The sequence below is a fragment of the Talpa europaea genome (assembly GCF_964194135.1).
Source record: "Talpa europaea genome assembly, chromosome: 1".
NCBI classification, from domain to species: Eukaryota; Metazoa; Chordata; class Mammalia; order Eulipotyphla; family Talpidae; genus Talpa; species Talpa europaea.
The window spans coordinates 130,747,799-130,770,637 of record NC_140073.1 but is presented as its reverse complement, the minus strand read 5'-3'; the positions used below and the strand labels follow the sequence as shown (position 1 = coordinate 130,770,637).

General features: G+C 42.4%; 1 protein-coding gene across 1 annotated transcript in view; it reads right to left on the bottom strand.

Annotated features, from left to right (window-relative positions):
- LOC311181263 (aldehyde oxidase 2) overlaps positions 1 to 22,839 on the bottom strand; it is a gene marked incomplete at both ends in the record, with an annotated part of 73,718 nt that overhangs the window by 13,851 nt on the left and 37,028 nt on the right. The window contains 10 exons of the mRNA XM_084249596.1: positions 612 to 726; positions 4,579 to 4,631; positions 5,919 to 5,993; positions 8,142 to 8,270; positions 10,051 to 10,146; positions 13,956 to 14,183; positions 16,861 to 17,052; positions 17,228 to 17,314; positions 19,931 to 20,018; positions 22,522 to 22,655. Coding sequence (XP_084105722.1) covers positions 612 to 726; positions 4,579 to 4,631; positions 5,919 to 5,993; positions 8,142 to 8,270; positions 10,051 to 10,146; positions 13,956 to 14,183; positions 16,861 to 17,052; positions 17,228 to 17,314; positions 19,931 to 20,018; positions 22,522 to 22,655 — 1,197 coding nt within the window. The remainder of the gene's footprint in view (positions 1 to 611; positions 727 to 4,578; positions 4,632 to 5,918; positions 5,994 to 8,141; positions 8,271 to 10,050; positions 10,147 to 13,955; positions 14,184 to 16,860; positions 17,053 to 17,227; positions 17,315 to 19,930; positions 20,019 to 22,521; positions 22,656 to 22,839) is intronic.

Sequence of the window (22,839 nt, the reverse complement as noted above, 5' to 3'; positions counted from 1 at the left end):
AATATCATCCTTCTCTGTCTAGGCTCAATGCCATGGCTTCTAATTTAGGTCTGTAATTCTCTATTGACTCAAATGCTGGCCTCTGGGACAACCTATATGGGCACTGGGATCCGCCTTCACTCACCTCTTGCCCCAACCTATTTCTTTAGGACCGATGATACGCTTGGGATAATTGAGAGAAACATTTTTACATTGTTATGCACTTTCAAAATGTCTATTTTAGACAATGTACTAAATTGCCTATGCCTTCAGTTTTGATAACTTAGCCTTTTTTTTTTGGAGTATAACTCCCCTCCTTTTTTTTTGGCAAAACTTTGGAATTGGAATAAAAAAAACTTGATACATTTTAGGCTGTCATGAATAATTTCTTTTTGACTACTTTTCAAATGGAAATTCAGGATAAGTCAGATTCTCTAGACTTTCCCATGGAAAGGAAAGAATCCTGTTCTTATTGTACAAGTGTCACATAATAAAATTATGTAGGTGATATTATTGCTGTTTTACTGAGAAAATCATATATCCAAGGTGACATATATGAATTTGAGGGGATTTAATATACAATGCAATACTGTTGTTTCATCTTGCCAAGAGGAAAGTTATATTTGACTTACCCTGTGAGCTCCTGTCAGACAGTCAATTTCAACCTCAGAACAGGCAGCTCCATAAACATAGTATGGAAATGGGTCTCCCTCACCCTTCTTCCAGTCCATGAAAGCCTTGTAGCCCCTGACAGAAAAAAATAAAGCCCTTTAGCTTGGTGGTGGTTGTGGTGGTAGTAGTAGTAGTAGTAGTAGTGTGTGTATACAATGTCTATTAATTTAAAAAATACCAAAGTTATAAGATTGTTGTTCATTTCAGCTGCCTTTTAAACTTATCTAAACAGCTACCTATATTTACAATCTAACTCATTACAACATAACTATCATTTGCCCTTATTTTTTTTTTTCTCCTGGGGCAGCTTTTCCTCCCCGCTTGTGTCTATGCAAGTGTCTTTCACTGTTTTATCCCTTTGCTAATAAACCTGCCCTTTAAATATAAGTAATGTCTCTGTCTTGTGAAACTCGCCTGGGAAACTTGCTGTGTGCCACTGAACTGGGAGCTCTGGAGAAAGCTTTTCCAGAGTGAACCCAAGGACCCCCAGTCCAAACCCACAGACTCCAAAAACCACAACAAAACCATTTGACATTTATCTTTCTCCTTGTGACTTATTTTGCTTAGCATAATCCCTTCAAACTCGATCTATGTTGCTGCAAAGGGCATGAGTTTATCTTCTTTTGTTCACTGAGTAGTATTCCATTATGAATATATACTACATTTTGATCCTTGCATCTGCTTTGGGGCATTTAGGTTGTTCCATGTTTGGCTATTGTAAACAGTGCTGCAATAAACATAGGAGTGCAGGTTTCCTTTCAGATTAATGTTTTTGTGTCCTTTAGGTAGAGTACTAGGCAATGCAAGCACTAGGTCATATGGTAGAGCCATTTTTAGTGTTCTGAGAAACCTCTACAACTCTTTCCACAGCGGCTGGACCAGTTTGAGTTCCCACCATCAGCAGTGTAAGAGGGTTCCTTTCTCTCCACATCCTCAGCAGCATTTGTTGTTTCTATTTTTTTTTAATGTGGCATTTGCCCTTGTTTTAAAGAGGATGCTTGGTGTGCTGCAGTTGGCATGCTAAAAAGAATTGTTTGGTCCGAACTTTTCAGTAAGTGATTTCAGGTTTGAGCGATACCTGTCATGCTGAGAATCTCAACTGACTTTTATTGATATCCTCAGAGGAACCCCTTAGGCTGTAATAAGCAAACTTATAGAAGACTGATGCTAATTCAATGTGTTCATTTAAAATGGAAGATGTACATCAAATTAAAGAGCTTCTGCACAGCAAAAGAGACAATAACAAAAACAAAGAGAAACCCCACCAACTGGGAGAACATTTTTGCACCCAACACTAATGATAAAGGACTGATCACAAAAATCTGCAAAGAGCTGATGAGACTCAACAACAACAAAGAAAATAATCCAGTCAAAAAATGGGCAGAAGAGCTAAAAAGAAACTTCTCTGAAGAGGAAATGCAAATGGCCAACAGGCATATGAAAAAATGTTCAACATCACTTGCCATCAGGGAAATGCAAATCAAAACTACCATGAGATACCATCTTACACCAGTGAGAATGGCACATATTAAAAAAACTAGCAACAACAAATGCTGGCGAGGGTGTGGAGAAAAAGGAACTCTTCTGCACTGTTGGTGGGAGTGCAAACTGGTCCAACCACTGTGGAGAGCTGTGTGGAGATTTCTGGACCTACTAAACATAGAGCTTCCATATGATCCAGCAATTCCACTCCTAGGTATTTACCCAAAGGACACAGAAACATCAATTCCAAAGAACACCTGCACCCCTATGTTTATAGCAGCACTGTTTACAATAGCTAAGCTTTGGAAACAACCCAAATGCCCAAAAATAGATGACTGGATCAAGAAGATGTGGTACATATATACCATGGAATATTACTCAGCATTCAAAAAAGATAAACACATGCAATTTGCAGCAACATGGATGGCGCTGGAAGGGATCATGCTCAGCGAAATAAGCCAAAAAGAAAAAGAAAAATACCGGATGGTCTCACTCATAGCAGGAATCTAGAAAACTTAAATAAGGGACCAGGAAAATGAATAACTATAAGAAAGTGAAAATCAAAATCAACAAAAAACTATGAACCAGAGACACTTTTAGGAGGGCGGGGGCGGGAGGGGAGGGATTGGGGTCAGAATGCGGGGGCTGCAATTGTATGGGGAATATAACAATAAAATTTATAAAAAAAAAATAAAATGGAAGATGTACAGAGGGCTGAATTGCTCTCATTTTGGGTTACAGAATTCAGAAATTTAGAAGATATTATGTACACAGCACTGGGATATGCTGTTACCGTCTTTCTTTTCTTCTTTTTTCTTTCTTTCTTTTCTTTTCTTTCTTTCCTTCTTTCTTCTTCTTTCTTTCTTTTCCCTCCCTCCCTCCCTCCCTCCCTTCCTTCCCTTCTGATTTACTTATGCATACAAGAACCGGGGTACAGGCCAGATGCACGGGATGGTGAGAGGATTTACCAGAGACAGAGTTGGGAGCAGAACAGGCAGACTGACTGAAATACACTGCTGAGGGGAGCAGCGGGCAAGACAGGAGAGGTCTGCTGCGCCATGTGGGATTCTGCGGACAGCTTCACAGCACTGTGCTCAACCGCCTACACTACAAGTGAGGCCCTCTTTCTTTGTTTATGAGATTTGCTTTATGTGTGTGTGCGTGTAGTTTCTTGCTTTTGTTTCATTAGATTGTAAACTGATGTCATACACTTCCTGAACTGATAACTAGCTCTCCTTTCTGCGCTTCATCCAATTAACATGCATTTCCTGAGTGGCCCCCACTGCCAGACACTCCTCAAACCCTTCAAGGGTAAAGAGGTTTTAAGATAAAGAGGTTTTAATTAGGGCCTCCCTGGTGGTGCAGGCGGTTGAGCACAGTGCTGTGAAGCTGTCCGCAGCCTCTGCAGTGCTGGTTCGATCCCCGCCAGCCTCAGAACAACCCACATGGCATGCAGACCTCTCCTGTCTCCCCCACTGCTCCCCTCAGAAGTGTACTTCGGTCGATCTGCCTGTTTTGTCCCCTGCTCTGTCTCTGGTGAATCCTCTCACCCTCCCACACATCTGGCCTGTACCCTGGCTCTTGTATAAATAAAATAAATCTTTAAAATAAATAAATAAATAAATAAATAAATAAATAAAAAGCTTTTAATTAGTAAAAGGAGGGAGATTGGCAAAATTGAGTTGCACGTTATTTCTAATGACGTCTCTGTACTAGTCATGATAAAAACGATAGTAAATAACAGTGTTGTAATAGATGTTGTAAGCCATGCTTTAATTTTTTTTAAACTTACTAGGGGTATTTTTATGATTTAATATTTCTTTGAATATAACTCAAAAGTCTATGTGAAGTCATAAAATTTTGGGCCTATAAGGGACTTCAGAGATCACATCATAAAAACTTGTTACACAAACGAGGGAATTTAGGCCCAGAACAAAGGGATGGTTTTATATTTTCTCAGTTAAATAAAAGCATCTTTGTGCCCCCAAACAGATGACTAGATAAAAAAAGATGTGGCATATATACACAATGGAATACTATTCAACAATCCAAAAGACAAACTCATGCCATTCACAGCAACATGGATGGAGCGGGAAGGGATCATGCTCAGTGAAATAAGACAGAAGGAAAAAGAAAAATATTGGATGGTTTCACTTATAGGAGGAATATAAGGGAACCTAACAAGGGACCAGGAGAAACCAAAACCAAAAATAAAATTAGCAGGCAAAAGCTAAATCAGGACATTCAATAGGGGAGGAAAAAGGAGAGGGATCAGAACAGGGGAGGGAAAGAGCACAAAGACTATGACAGTTTACAGGTTACATGGTGGGATTTTTATGGGGGTTACACCTGAGAGGAGAAAGCAAACACTGTACAACAATGAACAATGATGTAAATAATACATATAAAAATTAAAAAAAATCAAAGCGTTATTGTAATTTTTACCTGAAGTATCCAGTGGCTGAAAGACTGATTCTTTGTTCAAAAGCAGCTTGTATCTGTAGAATGGGCATATTTGGTCAAAATGAAATAAACATACCAGACCTCCTTGGTGGCACAAGGGGTTAAGATGCAACCGATGAAGCTATCCACAGCCACTGCAGCATGAGTTTGATCCCCTAGCCAGCAAGCTACCCACATGGTGAGCAGACCTCTCCTGACTCTCCCACTGCTCCCTTCAGCAGTATATTTCAGTCAGTCTGCCTGTTCTGTTCCCCACTCTGTCTCTGGTGAATCCTCTCGCCCCCCACACCTCTGGACTGTACCACAGTTCTTGTATGCATAAATAAATGTTTAAAAAAATGAAATAAGGCCCTCCCTTGGTGGCACAGCGGTTGAGCGCTGGGCTGAGAAGCTGCCCGCAGCCTCTGCAGCGCCGGTTCGATCCCGGCCACCAGGGATCTGGTGTGACAGATCTCTCCTGCTGTGCCCACTGCTCCCCTCAGCAGTGTACTTCGGTCCTTCTGCCTGTTTTGCTCCCTGCTCTGGCTCTGGTGAATTCTCTCACCCTCCCACACTTCTGATTGTACACAGTGCTTGTATAAATAAATAAATAAATCTAAAAAAAAAAAAAAGAAATAAACATACCATAGAATAAATAAACACAAAAATACCCTATATATCAAAATTGACATCCGATCATTTTTGGTGCTATGTTACCAATAATAAAACTCATCATTTTTCCTTCAGTTGGTACACTAACAGTTTCCTTCTGATTGAGTTCAGAAGTCTGAATTAAACAAATAAAATAGAATCCTGGTACACATTTATGGTTCAGAGCTTAGGTTACAAGGTATTAGGGGTTTCATTTCTAATGTTAAGACTAGTAAGTGTGTGTGTGTGTGTATGTGTGTAACTGTGAGAAAACTCTTCTAACAAAATAAGAGTATTGTAAAGTTGGATTAAATATCATTTCCCTTGAGCCATATTTAATAGCAGTTATACTTTTTAGTTTTTCTCCCCCTTCTCAAAACATAAATATTTTTTTCATGGCTTCAGAAGACTCAGTCTTTTCCTTTCCCTATAGAAGGAGGGTGGGTGTGACCTTCTGGCATTGTCCATACACCTCATTTCCCCTGTCAGGGATGCTGGTCCCTGAGAGCTCGCTCCACAGGCACCTGCTCAGGTAATCATGGAGCGGCCTTCCCAACATTTGGTGATGCTATCCTTCTGTAGAAACCCACTGTCGGGAGAGCTGTCTCCACACAGGGTGGCATGCCTGGTGCTCTTAGTCCCGCTTTGGATGGTTTTCTCATTTGTAGTAACAATGAGAGGAAAACACTTACCCAGTCTTCCCAGGTACCTTCTGGATTTTTCTTAATGACAGGTTCAAGGCGTTTCAGAAGGATCTGACAGGCATTCTTGATGGAATAAAGAAGTGAAATCCCCATTAGGGAGGAGCCAGGTAGTTAGATTTGTGTGGAAGAATGTCAATAGATAATTGACTAGGTCCCCTTATGGTTCCCTTTTGGTCCAGGGAATTTTAATTATATTCATGTCCTTAATGTCTTCTCTTTTTCTACATTATTTACTTATATCTTCTTTCATATTTTCCAGTCATAAATAAAATTGGAACAAAATGTCTTATTTTCATTCATATTTGTGCTTTCCAATCTGTACCGATGACATGTCAATATCCCTCTGGGTCTAAAACATGAGTCAACTTTTTGTCCATCTTCCCATCTATTCATCCTCCCACCATCAAACTATTGCAATGAAGGACTTTGCTTTAGTTGTGAGGTAAGAAAATAGTGAAATCTTATAATAACAACCTAGACCCACAAAATTTCTGACTTAAGATAAATCTAAAACTCAGTACCCTTGAAGGTGTATTGGCACTTAATTTGTGTTGACAACTCCCATAAATACCGAAATATGCAAGTCTTGCGTTTGATCCCACCCCAAGTTGATCTGATGAGTTTAAGATTCTCCACTTTGTTCTGAGAAAAAGGACTCTGGTGTATGAGACCCTAAGAGGAGACCCTACAAAATAAGACAGATTTGAAAGTGACTTCCCTCCGTGGCATAAGTGCTGTGTCCTGGGAGTGAGGGACTGTGCTTCCCCACAACATTTCTGTTATAAAGCAGCTTATAATAGAAACAGATAAATAGATACTGCTTTAAAGTATATGCAAACAGGGCCTCCCCGGTGGTGCAGCGGTTTGAGTGCAACGCTGTGAAGCTGTCCGCAGCCTAAGCTGTCCACAGCCTCTGCAGTACGGGTTTGATGCCTGGCCTGCCAGGGAGATACCCGCATGGTGCGACAGACCTCTCCTGCTTTGCCTGCTGCTCCCCTCAGCAGTGTTTTAGGTCCTTCTGCCTGTTCTTCTCCCTGCTCTGTCTCTGGTGAATTCTCTCACCGCCTTGCACCTCTGGCCTGTATCCCAGTACTTGTATAGATAAATAAATCTTTAAAAAAAAAAATAAAGTATGTGCAAACAGGATTTTGAATTAAAGAATATGAAGTCATGGTTCTACTCTGCATAAGTAAAGATGTAACAATTTTAAAAAATTTACATGGGCCAAAAAATAAGTCCAAAGAAAAAGGATGAATACTCTGATAGACCTCCACTGAGGCAGACACTTGAATTGTACTGTATCTATATAGCTGGGGTTCTGCCTGCTAGCTGCCTGCAGGAACTTGTCAGGGGAAACTTGTATAGCTCTGCATTACTTGGTACCCAGATTTCTTCTATCTGTGTCTCCCAGTGACAGAGACTACCTGTTTCCCAAAATCCATTCTTCTATTCTTTTTTTTTAAAAGATTTATTTATTTATACAAGCACAGGGGTACAGGCCAGAGGCATGGGAGGGTGAGAGAATTCACCAGAGACAGAGTAGGAGCAGAACAGGCAGACAGACTGAAGACACTGCTGAGGGGAGCAGTGGGTGAGACAGGAGAGGTCTGCCGAGCCATGTGGGTACCTCCTTGGTGGGCCGGGAATTGAACCTGTGCTGCAGAGGCTGCGGACAGCTTTAGAGCACTGCACTCAACCCGCTGTGCCACCGGGGAGGCCCCATTCTCCCATTTTTCCAAAGAGTCTGTGCCTGTGGTTTCCAACTACTCTATATTTTCCCAACATTCCCTGCAGTTCCATGTGGGCTGAGACTAATTCTGCTAGTGGTTGATGAGTGGAAATGACTGGCATCATTTCCAGGTCTGAAGCCCCTATTTTCCCCCTTCTCAGGCTCACTGGAATGATATTGGTCAGGGCAACCTCGGAAGACACATGAGGAAGATGGAGGTATTGATATCAAGCTGGGGGCTAGAAGGACAGGACACTCCCTCTGGACTGTTACATGTGCACGAAAAGGACTTTTGATATAGTGGGTCTATTTGTCACTGCAATCTAGCCTATTCTAGATAACATACTTCCAAAATTTGGGCTATACCAAACCTATGTTTAGTGAGATAAGTGACTTCTCTGAAGCCAACCACTTGTCTCTGTATCCAGCTATGAAAGTTGAAGGTGTGGAAAAAGCACAGGGGGGAAGACAGGAGGAGGCACCTGCACTGCTTTGCCATTGACATCTGCACCGACAGATGCTGCAGTAGTAATTGTGTTTGGTACCGTGGCTGTGCTTGTTTCACAGATGTGCATTTGAGAGATGGGGATCTTTAATTCACGGCTGGCCACCTATGAGAAAGAAATATTTTCAAGTCCAACAAGAACTTTTATGAAGATTTGAATCACTATTTTTCTTAATTAAAAAAATAATTTTTTTACTATCTCCATGATCTGTCCTTTAAATCCTAAAGTCAAGTGTCTTATAAACATTAAACTCCCTTTTAACAGAGCCTAATGCTGATTTTAAAGTGTTTTTTGGATAGTATTTCACTGTGTTTTCCATTTAAAATTAGTGTATTTATAATGTTAAGGATTCCTTTTATTCTAAGTTTTACAAATGTAGGGAGTAGGTCATTGAAAATTTCAAATCTATTTGGTCACAGTGGCAGAAAGAGAGAAAGAGAGCGAGACAGACAGACAGACAGACTGATTAGATGGACTGACAAATCTGTTAGCATGAGAGCCTTAAGGGCTTTTCTTCATCCTTGTCCTCACCCCACCTTAACTTTCCTCTCCCTTTCTATTTATTTTTGCTTGTTTGTATTTCTCCAATATTTGCTGCTTACTTTTTAATTTTCTGTTCATTTCCTTCCAGTGTCTAGCAGATATATGGAAATAAGATATTGAATCAAGAAGAAATGAAAAGAATGGGAGGGAAGGAAAAGCATTTTGGCTGCTGTTGCAAAAACACTTTCCTCAGATTTCTGTAGGGAAGTACCTGTTTTTCTTCAGACTAATGCCATTGAATGAAGAAGTCTCCCCAGCAAGATGCAAAATGGGGGAAAGAAAGGACTATTTTATTCATTCTTGGTCATAAAAATACAGACGAAATCTCTTGTTCCATGTTAACAGAAAGGCCAGGTGGAGCTAGTGTTGTAAATGTCTGTATTGAGGGCCTTCACATGGGCTCTATAGGATCCCCTTGTAATGTGTCTCACATTTGTTTTTCTTTTTTGCAATGGCCATATTATTTTCACAATTGATAGGCTTTGTTCACGGCACAGGAGATTTGCCTCTGACAACCTCTGACTTATAGCAGGCTAGCTAACATTGACAAAGGAAAACTAGTTCCTTTCTCCAACCAATTACTCATCAGTACCAGGAAATGTCTCTGATTGGCCTAGCTTAGTATGTGCCTTCTTCCTGGACCAATCCATGCAACCGTCAGGGTTCAGGAACCAAGGCTGAGCAGCCCAGGGTCCTATGTTTTTATCTTTGGCTCAATTTGGTGCAAGGGAGAATGAGGCTAAAAGGGACCAGAATTGAGGTCTTCTTCAGAACAATAGGGAATGTGTGAGGCATATTCCAAAGGAGCTGAGGGATTGAATAGCTAAAAGCTGCAGATGTATACTTTAACATTCTAATAAAGTTGTCATAAAATTAAGGATATTCAATTTAAAGGATTATTATTTTTTTCTCCTGAGATAATATTTTCTTAATTTGTGTGTATGTGGGTGTCAAATTATCCTTTAAACATTGATGAAATAGTTTTCAAAACTTGTCAAAATAAAGCATTAGCAACCTAACATTGTCTTGACTTTAAACATTATATACACTGGTCTCAAAATAGAAAAGCTGAAGGTCCCACTCTAGGTAAGCCCACATGGCCGCCTATCACAGCGCTGGAGGGGCTCAGTAGTGGTGTCTACAAACCCATCCCAGCACCAGGGGTATTTGCAAACGCATGGGATTTCTGCCACCTCACTCCATTTGATGTGTAAAAAACTTTTCAGTAGTCAAGATCTTAGCGTTTGAATACAGGAAGTTGTCATCCTCTCTCAAATTAGTGTCAAATGTCAGTCATGTCAATAATGAATATAGAGTAAAGACTAGTTTTTACTTATTTTACCTGTAGCATTTTGGTGTGAATACCTTGTCCCAGTTCCTTGCCTCCATGTGTGACCAATACAGACCCGTCTGTGTAGATGTGAACCAGTGCAGCTGCCTAGAAAAACAAGGCAAGAGGCACAGCTGAGTTCAAGATGGTGATTTGGGGGGTTCAACATAAAAAATGAGGTAGTGATGGATCACGGGTGCTATGGTAGTGGGAGAACACTGGGGAAAACACCTGGGTGGAGAAATCAAATAATGTACAAAAATGAACAAGGGTATAAGAAAATAAATAATTATAAAAAAATACGAGGTAGTAAACACCATTCTCACAGAGTAGGAGTGTCAGAGAAGCAGCTTTTCTGGTAAGATTCTGAAGCTTACTTCCGCTTTACACAAAAGTCACCTGTAAATATCACTCCTATTTAGGAACCTCGTTTCTGCAGGAGCTCCTTTGGATACTCAGGAGTTGTGACTAATCTCTTCCAACTATTTGAAAGTCATTGCACTGCTTAAAATCTCTGACCAACCAGTAAACTAGCTAATTAAACATTTGTAAGTACATATTATGTGCCAAACTGTGTTCAGCTCTAGATAGGTAGAGGTGAATAGGATGTGATTCTTCCTCAAGTAACTCTCAGTCTACTGGGCACACAGGCTGGACAGCAGAGTCACTGGAGTGTAGAATGACTTGGGAGATAAGGGGTGTGGCATAAAGGGTGCTGGGAGACCTGGAAAAAGAGTCAACTGCTTCTGTGGGGCCTGGGGAAGTTTTCTCCTAAGTGGTAGCTGGAAAGAACCTGGAGGGAAGGGCTTTGTCACCAGGCAAGGTAGGCAAAGATGGGTGCTATGCTTTCATTCACTGGGGAACACCAGGAGCCCCAAGAAACTGGGAGAGGCAAAGGATTCTTCCCTGGAGACTTCAGAAGGAGCGAGACCCTGTTGACACCTTAATTTTGAACTTTCAGCCTCCAGACTGTGAGAGAATACATTTGTTGTTTTAAGCCAAGTTTATGGTACTTTGTTACAGCTGCCACAGAAAGGAAATAGATTCCACAAGCTCTTTTATGGGAGTCTCTTGGAGGAAGGACACCTGGTCATCTTTGTGTCCTGTAGACACTTGGAGGAGGTCTGAATCACAGAGACACTAAATAAATATTTGTCAAACTAGATGAATGGAAATGTGGTATTTTTCCTTCCAAGGGGAGAAGGAAATAGGATTTCAGTCTATTCCCGGCTGAGCTGCCTGGAGGCCCAGGGTGGTGTGGAGGAGCTGAAGGGCATCAAAGCTTGTAGGTGCTAAGAATAGTATTGATTCACTGTGGGCCTTTGACTGGCTGAGTGCTGCTCATAGCTAGTTTAGAAAGTAGCTGTTCCAGCTTGGTGAGTCATCAGCTGACCTGGAATAACTTTTCAACTTCAAGCCAGATGATTCTTAGGTACATCAGTTTGGAACTCTGTGAGGCAGCTCGAAACCTTTCAAATGGAGACTTAAAGTCATGGCTTGATTTAAAGACTTTCTTTTCTTTTTTTGTGGCAAGACTAGAAGTTGACTCCTGTGGAGTATGGCCTGTAGAACTAGGCAAGGGGCAGCCATAGGGGGAAGGGGGAGGAATGGTATAAAACTTGTGAAATTTGCTGCCTTCTGAATACTAATGAGCCCATTCTTGAGGGGGACAAATAGCTTTATGAAGGACAGGTTGCCAGAAAAACCAAGACTGTGGCTAGAGGGTTCCATCTTTCAGGCTTACCCTCCAGCCTCTGGGGAGAGAGAAGGATTAGAGGTTGAGTCCAACCCCCAATGGCCAATGATTTCATCAGTTGTGCTTATGTAACGAAATCTCCAGAAAAATGGGATTTTACCTTAAGTAAATTAATTTCCTGAGTTCAGAGTTGTTTTGTTGAACCATCAAACCTAAGGGTGTGGGTACTGGAAAAAACCCTGAACTTAGTAGTTATCAAAGTGTGAGTAGACTGGATACCCGAGTGCACTGGTGTCTGAAATGGGGGTGCTCTTAATGACAGTTCTTGACCTATGGAGTCTGCCCTAATTCTGGGTAGGTAAGTGTCAGAATTGAATTGAATTGTTGGATGACCAGGTGGTGTCAGGGAACTGGAGACTTGATGCAGCTAACCAGGATCTCTTACACCCCTGCTATGGATCCAGTCTTGTCTTATAGATAGATGTGACAGCTAACCTCGTGCCTCTTGATAGAATGGGCACATTGGACATGACAGGTGTGTGATTCAGAGTCTGGGGAGTTCTGCTAGCAGAGGAAGCACAGCCTTCAAGGCTGGGCTGGGATATCCCAGGAGGGGCTCAGAGCTGATCTGCATAACTACATAGAGTTCTAGAAGCCCTGCCAGGCTTCAAATTTATTATCTCATTAAATCCTCATCTGTCTTCAAAGAGGGTTATTCTCATTTTTCACTTGAGGGAACTGAGGCTCAGAGAGGTTATATAACTTGCTTAATGTCACACAGCTAATAAGTGGCATATCAAGGTTTCTCAGGTTCACCTGACTTTAGTTGATTAGGGATTTGGGGCAACTGCTTTAGTTCCTAGGAAGTATTTTCTTTGGCAGGGAAGCTTTTGTGGGATGCACACCTGTGTATTCATTGGGTAGTCGGGTATAATTGGAAGAATGCTTTCAGTAGTATATACACAAGGGAGAGCTAATGCACTTGGATTTAGATTTTAGATTTAGATCTAATGTGTAAAAATTTTTCCAGTTGCAATTTTTTCTACTTTTGGAGCAAGATAATGGAGGAGGCAATAACCTTTTCCAGTTTTCTAAATAGCTTTCCTGTATATGACCCATTGCCAGGAAGACTCATCTGTACCAGTCCTTGTGCTGTTTACCGGATTCATTTATGTGCTGCCCTTCCTCCCCCTTTCTGGATAGGACTTGTAGGGTAAGGAAAAATGTCAGGCTTTTTGCCCTCCTGCCTTCAGGATAGATGACGGAACCCTGCGATCCTGAATGCATGCCTGATGGCGGGCACCTGGAGTAGGGTGTGGGCATAGGTAGATGGGATTTGACTGGGCTTTTAAGGGCAGCGTCACGGGGATGCCAGCAGAAGCTGAGAGAAGCCAAGAAGCCCAGAGAGAGAGAAAGAGAACGCTGGAGAGCCCAGATAGAGTGAAGACTTGCTGGGGGCTGGGAGGCCTGCCAGCCTCCCGGCCCCCCAGCACCCCTGCCTGCTGTGTACCTGGTAAACCCCAATAAAAGACCTGCAAAAAACCACTGAGAACTCTGACTCCTCCTTTACCCGGTCTGCTGGATCAGAAAACCTGCTCAGTGGTCAGTCCTGATCTTACAGGACTCTAAGTGACTTGCCTCTTTTTGTAAATCAGCTGGTGAGAGTTTTTGGCCCTCTCCTCTTCCCCCTCCCCATTTTTCTACTAGATTTAACATACCTTCCTGGGGGAAAGGGCCTGAAACAGCCAGCTAGTCTGGACAAAATGGAATGAATTCTCTGCATAAGATGGAGGAGCACCTTGAAATCCTGCCACATGTTGGTGGCACAGAGCAGGAGAGCTCTCCATTTCTGCCTTAGTCACAGGACCCCCTCAGCTCAGACAGCACAGCACCCCAGGCCTTGTGGGCTCCTGTTCCCTTTCTGGACAGCAGGGTGTCACCTCCAGTCAGTTCTCCATCTCGGCAGTCATGCCATTTTGGGTCCCATGCCTGCTGAGGCCCTTGTCTGCCAAGGGCACACTTTCCTACTGCAGTGGTGAAAGTGCTTGCGGATGGGGGCTGCTCAGGAGCATCTGTCCGTCTCCCAGGTGCTGGGGGTGGGGAGCAGCAGGGGTCTCAGTGCCCTGGGAAATGTGACACTCTTCTAGTCAACACAAGCTGATTAGGCCAGGCGTGTGCCCCACATGAGGGTTACATCCCATGTCACCTGGTGGAGTCTCACCTGATGATAACTTGTTGCGCCAAAGCCGACGGAAAACTTCATGGGGACTATTGCAATGCCTTTCTTCTTCCAGTAGTTCTTCTTGTTGAATTCCTCCACTTCTACTCTTCTGCTGTGGAAGGAAGACTTTTCCAGGCATTCGGTCCAACATCTTATCAGGTTCTCAGGGTTGAATGCCTGTTTGTAGATGGTTTTATCCACAGTTTTGTACATGTTTTTCTCCCGAACCTGAAGTGGGTGGGAAATCGAGTCAATAATTAGGGTGAGACAGAAAACTGACTGGAACACATAGGCCGGAGAAGCACAAACTTTGGTGGGAAGAAGAGAGCTTCTTTCTTCTTTGAAAAGCATGTGCTTTTGATGGAGGATAAGAATAGAAAAACTGGAAAGGACATACAAGGTCAAGAACCTAACTCACATAAGAAGGTAGGGGTAGAAGGGATTAGCATAATCCATTAACCCACTTATCGAAACCAAGACCCTTAGGCATTAACGCCTAGATCAGGAGGCGCAATGCCCAGAAACTATCAAACTGCTATAGGGAGTGTCAGGGGCACAAACCTTCCGCCCACGAAGATGAGCCCCTTCCTGAAGATGATAAAAACTAATGCTGCCCCCACAATGGGGCAGCAGCCCGTCTGCCAACCTGTGCCTATGCAGGTGCTCCTTTTCACCAACTCTGTCCCTCTGCAGAGCAGCAGCCTCCCTGCCTGCCCATGACCTGCACCACACTGGGGCTTCCCACTGACCTCCCTCAGCGGAGGCAGCTCTCCTCAAGGCCACCCGCCTGCAACCACGCAGGCCTGTCAGCAATCCTGTCTCTTTCAGGGCAGCTCTTCCAGCCTGCTTGTGTCTATACAAGTGTCTTTTACTCTTCTGTCCCTTTCCCTAATAAACCTGCTCTTTTCAATATAACTAATATCTCTGTCTCGTGGAGAAACTCGCCTGGGAAACTTGCCTGGGAAACTTTCCGCATGCTGCTGAATGGGGCACTCTGGTGAAACCTTTCCCAGAGTGACCCAAGGACCCCACACTCCAAACCCACTGACTCCAAAGAAAAAAAACAAACCCATCACTTTCACAAAAATACTTCTTATCCCTTCTTCCATGCACCCATCAGGCTTCCTGGTGGAAGCAGAGGGCAGTGGTCGTGGCTGATCTGTGAGGGTAGCGGGATGGAGGGGCCGAGGGAAGCAGCTTTTCCTGTTTCTCTATGAGCTTCAGAGGATGGAGCAGAATTGGTGGATGGTTTATTAAAGCAAGGATTTATTGTCCTCACTAAGAATTTGTTCTGCTAGAGGAATAACAGTGCAACTAATGACAAAGAGCAGATCTCTAAACCTTCAAATTGCCTTTGGAATGTGCGGTGAAATCTTTTTAAAAATTTATTTGAATATGGGTGTGTCATGTGCTGGAAGTTTGCAACACTTAACAAAGGAGAGTCCTCTGAGATATGCTCAGGAGTTTTTCATTATCCCATCTCACTCCAAAACAAAAAGGAAGCATGATTATCAGTCGTGACCTTGAGATAATAATATCCAGTTTGTGAAAACATTTTAACTCATTTGATTCTTGCAGAAACTGTGAGATGCTCTTGGATGGGGAAGCAGAACCACAGAGAGATGGCCTTTCTTTGTTTGAGTTGTGTACCTTCCAGGACCTAATGTCTATCATTCTTCAAGGTTTACCTCAAGTGCCATCTCTCTGACTCCTCTCCCCACAAGCCAATGTGATGTTTTTCTCCTCTGTAGCCACAGAACGCTTTATGTGCCTTCTCTTAGGAGAGCTACTGTCTTTCTGGTGCAATGTTTTGATGGCCCCTTTTCTGGAGGGAATACCCGGACAATCACAATCACAAGGCTGGTGGTCCTCCCTGTTGACTCTATGGATGCAGGGGTTTAAGGGACAACATCTAGGGAGTCCTCAGTGGATCAGAGGTCCATATTGGAGAAGCAGGATAGACGTAGAAAGCAGACTGGGGCCTGACTGGAATGTATGAGCTGCCGGTCTCTGGTCTGCAGACTGCACATACTGTGCACTTTCTAGGATATTGCACAAAATAAATATTTTTGAAAGGTATTCTCATGGCAGTACCTCTCAAAAGTTTTCAAGTGACCCAGTAATTCTATTTCTGTCAATTTATCCTGCAGCTAAACACAATAGGGCACAGCTATAACCCTTGGTATCTCTGTACTGAGATGTTTACTGCAGCGTCACTTTAATAGCCCCCAATGGGTAATCACCTGAATGTATAGCAATACAATAGTTCAGTGGCTCCATAAGGCACAGCACTTCCATACTACATCGTCATGAAAAAGAATGAGGTAGATAATTCTGACACAGGAAGTTGGCCATGGCATAGTGTCAAGTAGAAAAAGTACCCACAGATACTTTAGGTTCCTTCTCTAGGGTAGTGAAGAGATAAGCCTATTGGAATAATGTGTTTAGGATGGTCTCCTCTTGGTAGAGAAGTATATCCACAAACACACATTATATGTCACTGTTTACACATGTATGTATGAATATAGATGGATGGGTAAATATAGAGAAAGGATTGGAACAATAAACATGGCCCTGGCAGTGGTTACCGTCAACCTACAAGGATGGGGGGTTGAGAAGGGTCAGGTTCACCTTTTATTTTAATTACTTCAGTGAGGCTTAGGTTTAAAAAGTAATTATTTTTGTAAAAATTTAAAAAATAAAGGAGTCTCTGCATAAGGAGGGAGGACATACAGGGAGGTAAGTTCTTCCAGGGGCTGCTTAATTGGTCTTGCGTTCTGAGACAGGGCTAATTTACCTGGTTTTTCTAGGGTGTTTTTTTTTTTTGGCAGCTGGTTCCCCTGAGACTCCTGAGACTTCAGAGACCCAAGGTGGGCCTGGGTTATAACCTTGGTTAGGATCTCACCTTTTCTGGCAGAAGGCCACATTTGGCTGCCACGGCTGTGATGCAAGATTCTGTCACCAGGGTTCCTTGCGGAAAGCCGAATCCACGAAAAGCTGTATTGGATGGCAAATTTGTCTTGCACGCGTGGCCCCGGAACCTGAGGTTGCGGATTTTATACGCATTTTCCAGCTTTAGTGTAAGAAATTCTATTAACTAAAGTAAAAGAGATTCTCATATAGCGGACCAATATTTTTTCTCTAAAAGTCAATACAGAGTCCAACAGCTTGTGGAACTTGGTAAATACTTGAGGAAGCATGCTCCCTAAAGACTCATCTAGAAACCTGGCATTCTATGTACTACCAAGGCCAGACTGGCTCTGAGTACATACCAGCTCTGATTCATCCAGCGTGCACCCTCCGTTAACGAAACACTCGATGTCCAGCGCTTTGATCCTCCCACTGTTCATGAATCCTACCTGTCAGCAAAGGACCGACACTTCATGACAGGTTTACAATTCACACATCAGAGCCTAATCACAGCCCAGCTTCACTGTTGGTTGGGACTGAGCAAAACTCCGCTCCTGCTGCTTGGTTGTGTACCACGCCCAGCTATCCCCTTGTTTTTCAGTGCTGCTCTGCCCAAAACCTCCTGTTCTGCAACCATCCCAGGCCAGGTAGGTTCACTGTCAGTTCAGGGAAACTTGGAGCCCTTGGCATCACCCCCATGGGTTTTCTAATAGTACAAGGGGAAACAAGCCAGCAGGAGACAGCAACTTGGGTCCCTCTGTGAATCTCTATATGCCCTTTCCTCTCGTAGCTGTTCTCTACCGCTCTCCACTGCACCTTCCTCTGCCAAATGGTACTCTGTGACACCGCCCTTATATGCTCAGTCTCTGAGCTCAGGTGTGCTCACTTAGGCATGCCCACACCATAATCCAGGTGTCCACCATCAGGCATGTGTCCCTGAACCCACGCTCCAAAGCGACTCTTGCATTCAAGGCTGCAGGTGATAGCCAAAGAGACCAACAGTGCAAAAGCCTGAGCAATCTTCATTTACCTTATGCCTTCTCTGAGCTAAAATTCCTTTCCTTTCAATGGGTATTTTTTTTGTTTCATAGTCAGCATGGAATTCTAAAGTCCTTGATTTACTACTGGCATATCATGGCTAACCTCATTTCCCTTATTCTTGGAAAATTCTCCTGCACTTTTTACCGACTTCCCTTATAATCGAGCCTGTAGTTTTCCCCTGGTGGAAGTCTCTGGAATTCCGGAGTGTGTTGGGATGAACCTCATTGTCAGTTGCTGGGTCAGGGAACAGACAGGGCATGCCTGCCCTTATTTCACTGAGCTGGTGAAGCGCTGTGCCATCAATTGAGGGTGTATCAGATGTGAGCTGTGCTGCCTTTACTACTGGGACTCAAGCAAGGCAGCTGTTTTGGTTCTGACGTTGCCACTCCCCTCCCACCCACCTAGATGAGTTTGTCTGCCCAGAGTGAAAAGATAAATTCCCACTCTCTATTGTGGTTCTACCAAAAAAGAATTGGCCCTGATAGCTTTGTCTTTCTGAAAACTGGGATAAATACATCTGAAGGAACTCTACAATTATAGGGTTATTATTATCTACTCCAAGGGAAATGTTGGCCAATAAACCAGAGCAGCTAGGAAATGTACAGAACCCCACAAGTTCAGAATTTATGGTAATTTTGCCAAATGCAAGGTTGAAGTTTACCTTTGACTTTTCAAAAGCTTGCTAAAAAATAAAATACTATAATGTAGCAGAGAGAATTCTTAAACTGTAACTTTTCCAGAATCTGGAACCCTCTATTCACATACAAAGAGCATTATGTTAATCAACAAATAGTTCTGAATAATTGAGCAAAATTTTGTTAGCTAATTTCAAATGAGGCTATCTGTGTACATATTGTTATATTGGGAGTAGAGCTATATTTCATTAAAAATAAAATAAAATTAGGATTTTTCAAAAAGTGATTATTTTCTCTTACATTTATTTACATTTTATGTTAACATAATTACCGAAATAGCTATAGTCTCGACCTATAGTCTAGAACTTAATATCTAAGTTTTGGTAGTAAGACAATTTCAAAACTGATATAAGTGAAGCCTGATTTATAATTTAGGCCCAAACCAAACACTCAATAGCCATCGTAACACCAATTGCCACCACCCCAGAACATGCCTCAACATAATTCTTTGTGCCATAAGATAATAGCAGTTGCATTAATTTCTGCACATTTGAAGGCAAATGAAAATTTAATGGGCAACTACAATCCTTTCCCCTCTAATTACAGAAATGACTATGCCAATGGAAGAAATAAAATTGTGCTGTGGTGTGGAAAGTTATGATTTCAGTAATACAAGGGAGATAATCATTTAATAACAAAGCAATGATAAAGTTAGATGGAAAATCTAGCTACATGTGTATTATTAGCAATTCCCAAATAAAGCATGTTTGATATAGAAGTAGTATATTAGAACTCTTCTAAGAGCTCAATCATAAATTTGAAAAGTAGGTTGTAAACCAGTAGCCAGGTATTTATTAATAGGGTCTATGCTATAGCTGCATTAAAAATGCATGAATGTGGTTTGAAATAACTTTAGATGATATCCTGGTTAGTTAATTCTTTTTTCTATTTGCAAAGAGCTTTTGTGATACTTTCATACCAGGTAGAGGAAACGTTTGAAAAAATGACATGATAGTTAAAATGGTCAGTTTGTTGCCAATCATTTTTACTGCAAAATAGTATTTTTATAGTAAAAAAGTTTTGGTGTAGCAATGTTTGTAGCTTCTTTCATTATTTTCTTTTTAGCTTTTGAGGAATTAATATCATAAATCCTTATTCTCCCAGTAGTCTTTATCATTATTTGAAATTATATTCTTATCATTCAATTGCTTCATAATTCAATGCTAGATTCAAACTTCCTTATAAATATATTCAAATACATGATTTCCTCATTTAATATTTTAGATTCTAAGATTATTTTTAGAAATTAGCAAAAATAAAAATAATAGAAAAGGATAAAGCCACTCAAATAAAATGAGGTATATTAATAATTTCATCTTTAATACTCACTTTATATTTTCCAAATAATGGGTGTCTTCCCCCAGTTATTAACATGTCATCTTCACGATCAAGAACAAGACGAATGGGGCGTCCAGTTCTCAAGAACAAATTGTAATTAGTCAGTTTCTCCACCCACTCACTCATCCATGCAACCACCCATCTGTCTGTCTCCCCATCTACCTCCGACCCACCTGTTTATCCATCCCCTTATTTAACTATTTAATGACCCACCTATTTATCCACCTTTATATCCATCCATCTACCATTCAGCCTTCTGCCCACTTGTCCAACTACTCAGTCACCGATCCACCCCACATATGTTTGTTGAGCAAATAAAGTGGGGTAGGCATATATGGCTGCATTTCTCCTGTCTCTGCACTCTGTAATTCACTGGTAAGAGATTTAGCTAAAGGCATTAATGTCACATGTCAATTCACTTGTGTTCTATGGATTCAAATTTGACCTCACTCAGATCCAGCCATTTTGCAGGTTCCAACCATTAGTTACAAAGGAGAAAGTGTCAACAGGGTAATGCAAACATAATAACACAATTGGAAGAATATGGTCAAGTGTTTGTTCTAGGATGTCTGGGTTAGAATCTTCACTTTTGCCCATGAATGATGCTATATATTGGCCAAGTTGGGCCCTTGGGTAACTAGGGACTTCGATCTTTCTGTATCCTGGGGTAGTTTCCCAGACTTTGGAGGGCAGTGCCATCATCTGGTGTGCTGGCAAAAATGTCAATTCCTGGAACTTAGCACTAGAATTCTGCTTCAATAGGTTGGAGAGGTGCCCTAGAAACTGCACTTTTTTCAGTGGTGCTGATGCTTGATTCTTTAGGTACATATTAGAAACTATGATTCTATAGGTTTCCTCGTCTTCCTTGGTTGCCAGGTCTGTCTCCTGACTGGTTCTGATTTAGTGGGTCTGAGATGAGGAAGTAGCAATTTCTTTTTTTTTTTTTTAATAGAGGCATGTTTTATTTATTTATTTATTTATTTATTTGTTTGTTTGTTTGTTTGTTTGTTTATACAAGCACTGGGTACAGTCAGAAGCGCTGGAGGGTGAGAGAATTCACCAGAGCCAGAGCGGGGAACAGAGCAGGCAGAAGGACCGAAGTACACTGCTGAGGGGAGCAGCAGGTGGCAGGAGAGGTCTGCGCACCATGTGGGACCCTCCTCCAGTGGTCGGGGAGCAGCCGGAGATCGAACCGGCGCCGCAGAGGCCGCGGGCAGCTTCGCAACCCAGCGCTCAACCGCTGCACCACCGGGGAAGCCCGGAAGTAGCAATTTCTATGTCAGGAAATGCTTATTATCACTTTTGGGATGACTTAAAACATGGCAGGTGTGAGCTAAGGTAGCTTAAGCCACGATCCCCACACCTGGCTCAATGGTAGAACCAATAGGGAAATTTTATTTATTTATTTAAAAAATTTTTAAAAAGATTTATTTATTTATGCATATAAGAACTGGGGTACAGGACAGAGGTGTGGATGGTGAGAGGATTCACCAGAGACAGAGTGGGGAACAGAACAGGCAGATTGGCTGAAATACACTGCTGAGAGGAGCAGCGGGAGAGTCAGGAGAGGTCTGCTGCGCCATGTGGGTTGCTCCCTAGCCAGCCAGGGGATCGAACTCATGCTGCAGTGGCTGCGGACGCTTCATAGGCTGCATCTTAACCCCTTGCACCACCAGGGAGGCCCCAATAGGGAAATTTTAATATGCTGATGCCTGGGTCAATAGGGGATAGCCTAGGCACTGAAGTTTAAGGGTTCCCAAGTTGATTGTATTGTACAGTTATATTTGCGAGGTCTTAATGGCACAAAGGCTGGTGGGAATGCAATGAATTGACTATCCCTCGCTGGTGCCTTGGTGGATATGAATAGAGAGGGGTTCATTATGGAAAGACTAGAAGCAGGATTCAGATCCTGTTTCTTCCTATCTCTCATTGCAGAATGAGAGGTGCTTTGGGACCTAGCTCTGAACAACACAGATATTGTCAAAGGAAGCAGGACCTTTGAACTTTGCAGGCTTATGGGGGCTATGACAAAGTACCAAGGAAACAGCTATAGAAAATGAACAAGGAATATTAAAGTCAGCATCATGTACAGCTGAGTAGGGAAGGATGGAGCCTTCTGGTTGGGTCAGGGAGTTCTCTCTGAGAATGTCATCTTGCCAGGAAGCACACACTGAAGATTAGCCCTTCCCAGGCACAGGGAAGCAAAGGGTGGGAGCCTCTCTCTCCTCATCCCACTTTGTCTGCCATCGAGGGTAGGAAGCAAAAGTGAGGACTCAGTGCCTCCCCACAGCCCCCCACCGCCTTCCTTTAGCATTCCACCTGGGCAGGTGACGGGGTCCACCCCTAATGGAAAACTTTCCCCTGAACTTAGGGACTTTTCTTTTCCAAAGTCCTATGCATATTTGACTTTTCCAATAGCTCTAGAGGTTTCGTTACCTACATTTTATGAAGAAAAGGAGTCAAGAAGTTGAGTTGGCCAAGGATACGTGGTTTTAAGCCAGCAGCCCAAGTGACTGTCAGGCCTCTGATCTGCTCTCAGCCTCCTGCATTTTATACCTTCCTCCATCCTCCAGGGAACTTACTTGATAGCACCCACAGCTGCAATAGCTCCGAATGCAGCAGGTTTTATTATCTTCCCGCCAAAAGCACCACCCACTCGCTTTACATGACAAATAATCCTGTTGCTGGGGATATCCAAAGTAGAGGACACTGCTTTCTGTAAAAGTGATATAATGGCAAGATTTTACAAGAGTGAAATGACAAAATGTTTTCAGAAACATAATATCACAACAAAATTCACCCACAACTACAGTTAGCAAAAAAAATTTTTTTTGAGCTAGTCTGAATCTGTCTTGTGGAGAGCTATTGAGTTCATAAACATCATTAATTTATATAGAACA